Source organism: Amphibalanus amphitrite, unplaced genomic scaffold (assembly GCF_019059575.1).
Source record: "Amphibalanus amphitrite isolate SeventyFive unplaced genomic scaffold, NRLGWU_Aamphi_draft 000169F_arrow, whole genome shotgun sequence".
Classification (NCBI taxonomy): Eukaryota; Metazoa; Arthropoda; class Thecostraca; order Balanomorpha; family Balanidae; genus Amphibalanus; species Amphibalanus amphitrite.
In genome coordinates this window covers 1-2500 of record NW_024881664.1, presented here as the reverse complement: position 1 = coordinate 2500, position 2500 = coordinate 1, and the positions used below count along the sequence as shown (strand labels likewise).

The following is a 2500-nucleotide window of genomic DNA, read 5'->3' as shown; positions in this document are numbered from 1 at the left end:
CGCCCAATCCGGTACATGTCTTGTGGAAAACACAAGCTGGCAGTACGGATTCACCCTTCTTATATACGTTTGAGTCTTTGATAGCTCATGTAATCGCTTGTCATTTAGCGTTCATTCCATGATAGTCGTGCGGGTAGCACTAATTCCACGCTAAACGCTGCCTCCCCCAGAAGCGATGTGCCTTGTTGATTGACGTTTGATCGAAATGATGGATCAATTGCATGCTCATTGGGAACGGCGCCTAGAGCTTATCAATTTGGGTCGCATCTGTTAGCACCATTCTGCATTTGATATTTTAGATATTATGCGCAATATCATGAAATATTAGTGTATCAATAATGAAGGAATTAAATATATGCCACCAAAATATTTTCGTTTGTTACTAAGCTGCGATGAACTTTGCCGTGCATTTTTAAAGATCCTGATTCTCGAGCAGACAGCCACTATCGTCGTGTGACGATTCTTTGTAGGCAAGATCCACCAGGTCCCTTCTTTCCTTCCATCCTTATCCCCGTTGTGATTACCCTGTCCCATGTGACGAACACTCACCTTTCAAGACACTGATGGAGGACATACCCGGCAGGGACCACCTCTGGGGTGACGTTTTCAGTGGCTGGATAGCCTATCGATCGGGACACTTTAAAACCGTGGGGATGGGCTGAGTGTAACTCTGGACACGGACGGACGTTGAGACATGTAGTTCGTGAGGCAGCTATTCGGCAGCTGTTATTACATAACATCTGAGTCGGTTCAGACCTTTGTATTCGTACATCTGCATGCGAGTAGTACCCTTATTTATAGTTTTGCGTATGCATGTTCGAGTTTGTCCGTGTTTCTTGCCTCTTTCAGTACGATTGCCGCTTTTTAGCATATATGGGTAACTCCATTGCAATCCGTCATCGCGGTACAAAACGTGACTGAATATTGTCATCACTTGCAGGTTCGATCCGTGGAAGGGCGCTACATAGCTACAATCCAAACAATTACAGCATGGCGTCGAGTGTCCGTTACTTGCATGATTGACTAGTTGCCTTCCGCAGGAAGGGCGGGCTATGGACTACAGCACAGTCGTAGTGGGACGGTCGTATAATGTAAGCACTAGGTACCGTCCCGTAGCACCAACAAGGCATATTCTAGCGTGCCGTGCGACTTGGCTCTCCTTCAGTAGCCTTCACGCTACGGTCTCGGCTGGTTATCGGATTCGGCGACTCTCAGAGCTCGGTCTGCTGCGACCGTAGAGACACGATACCCGCCTTCCAGCGGCTGCTGACTGCGGCTGCCTATCGGCTCCACCGGCGACTGTCCTGCTCAGCGCTGCACGGCCGGCTCGGCGGCAGGCCGCGGCTGCGTCTGCTCCTCCACCGGGTCGGGCGTCACCTCCTGAAACACGGTGGCCAGCTCCTCGAGCAGCGTCTCGTAGCGGTACGACACCCGGATGTCGGGCAGGTTGGTGCGCACGTCGTTCCGGCCACACCCTCGCGTGTGTAGTTGGGCCCAGCCAGTGCTGCTTGGTCTCGTGCGGGAAGCCCGACTGGAGCACCGAGTTGCGGCACAGCTCGGACATGTCGGTCGAGCTCAGCTTCCACACCTGCCGGCCGGAGGGTGATGTCAGAGGAGTCAGAGATCTGGCGATGTGGTCGAGTGATCCAAAAGCCGGCGTCGTTATCGTGAGCATTCCACATCTCTACGGGCTCCGCAAACGTGGCCGTTAACGCCTCTCATTTCAAGCAATGCGTGGGATGCGCGATCCCTGTGTAAGAATCACCTACATTCTACACTCTACGTGGTGAATCGCTCGAATGTGGGCGTCAGTGCTCTGACCTGGGCGGCGATGCTGAACTCCTCCATAAGCGGCTCCTTGGTGAAGTGAAACTGCAGCGGGTCGTCGGTGGACAGGCTGACGTTCAGACCTCGCGCCAGGTACTCGGGTAGCGGGTTACGGTGGTAGTTCAGGAACAGAGAGTTGTTGCTGAGCGGCGACATGGCCAGACCGATCTCTGCCAGGTAGTACAGATACTGGAGCACCGGTACCTGAGTGTATACGGACAGCTCAGTACGTGACCGATCATGGGCAGTTCAGTAGTAGACATTGACAGGGCCGGATGATCAGCATGTGACCGAAAATGGTTGTATACCAGCGGAAGAAAAAAAGATCAATATAATCCGAAACCAACACGTGGAGGTATTGCTCACTTTCAGAAACACTTGTCTGGTTTGAGGTTGAGACATAGGCAGCTCAGAGCCCAACGACGCCTATATGACGTGCTCACCTTGCGGAGCGCCAGGCCGTGGTGATGGACTCAGCCATCATGAAGGCGCAGACCATGTGGTTGACGGCGCCGGCCTCGCCGCAGTGCGGACGGAACACGAATGTGTTCATGCCGCGCTCCTGTGGGCAAGATCGGCAAGATATTGAAAAACATTCGTGTGGCACGCAGCTATCTTGTCGGGAGTACAAGGGCGGATGCACCAGTGCTTAGAATAGCTAAGTCACGCTACT

At 53.0% G+C, this 2500-nt stretch overlaps 1 protein-coding gene across 1 annotated transcript; it reads right to left on the bottom strand.

Annotated features, from left to right (window-relative positions):
- Positions 1-1254: 1254 nt before the first annotated feature.
- On the bottom strand, positions 1255-2389 carry LOC122383606 (AMP deaminase 2-like; the record flags this gene model as incomplete). The annotated part of the gene is given in 6 exon segments (XM_043370200.1): positions 1255-1466; positions 1469-1498; positions 1501-1588; positions 1822-2031; positions 2271-2293; positions 2296-2389. Coding segments are annotated over 6 exon segments (603 nt in total), but the record flags the coding sequence as incomplete, so codon positions are not given.
- Between the last annotated feature and the right edge of the window lie 111 nt (positions 2390-2500).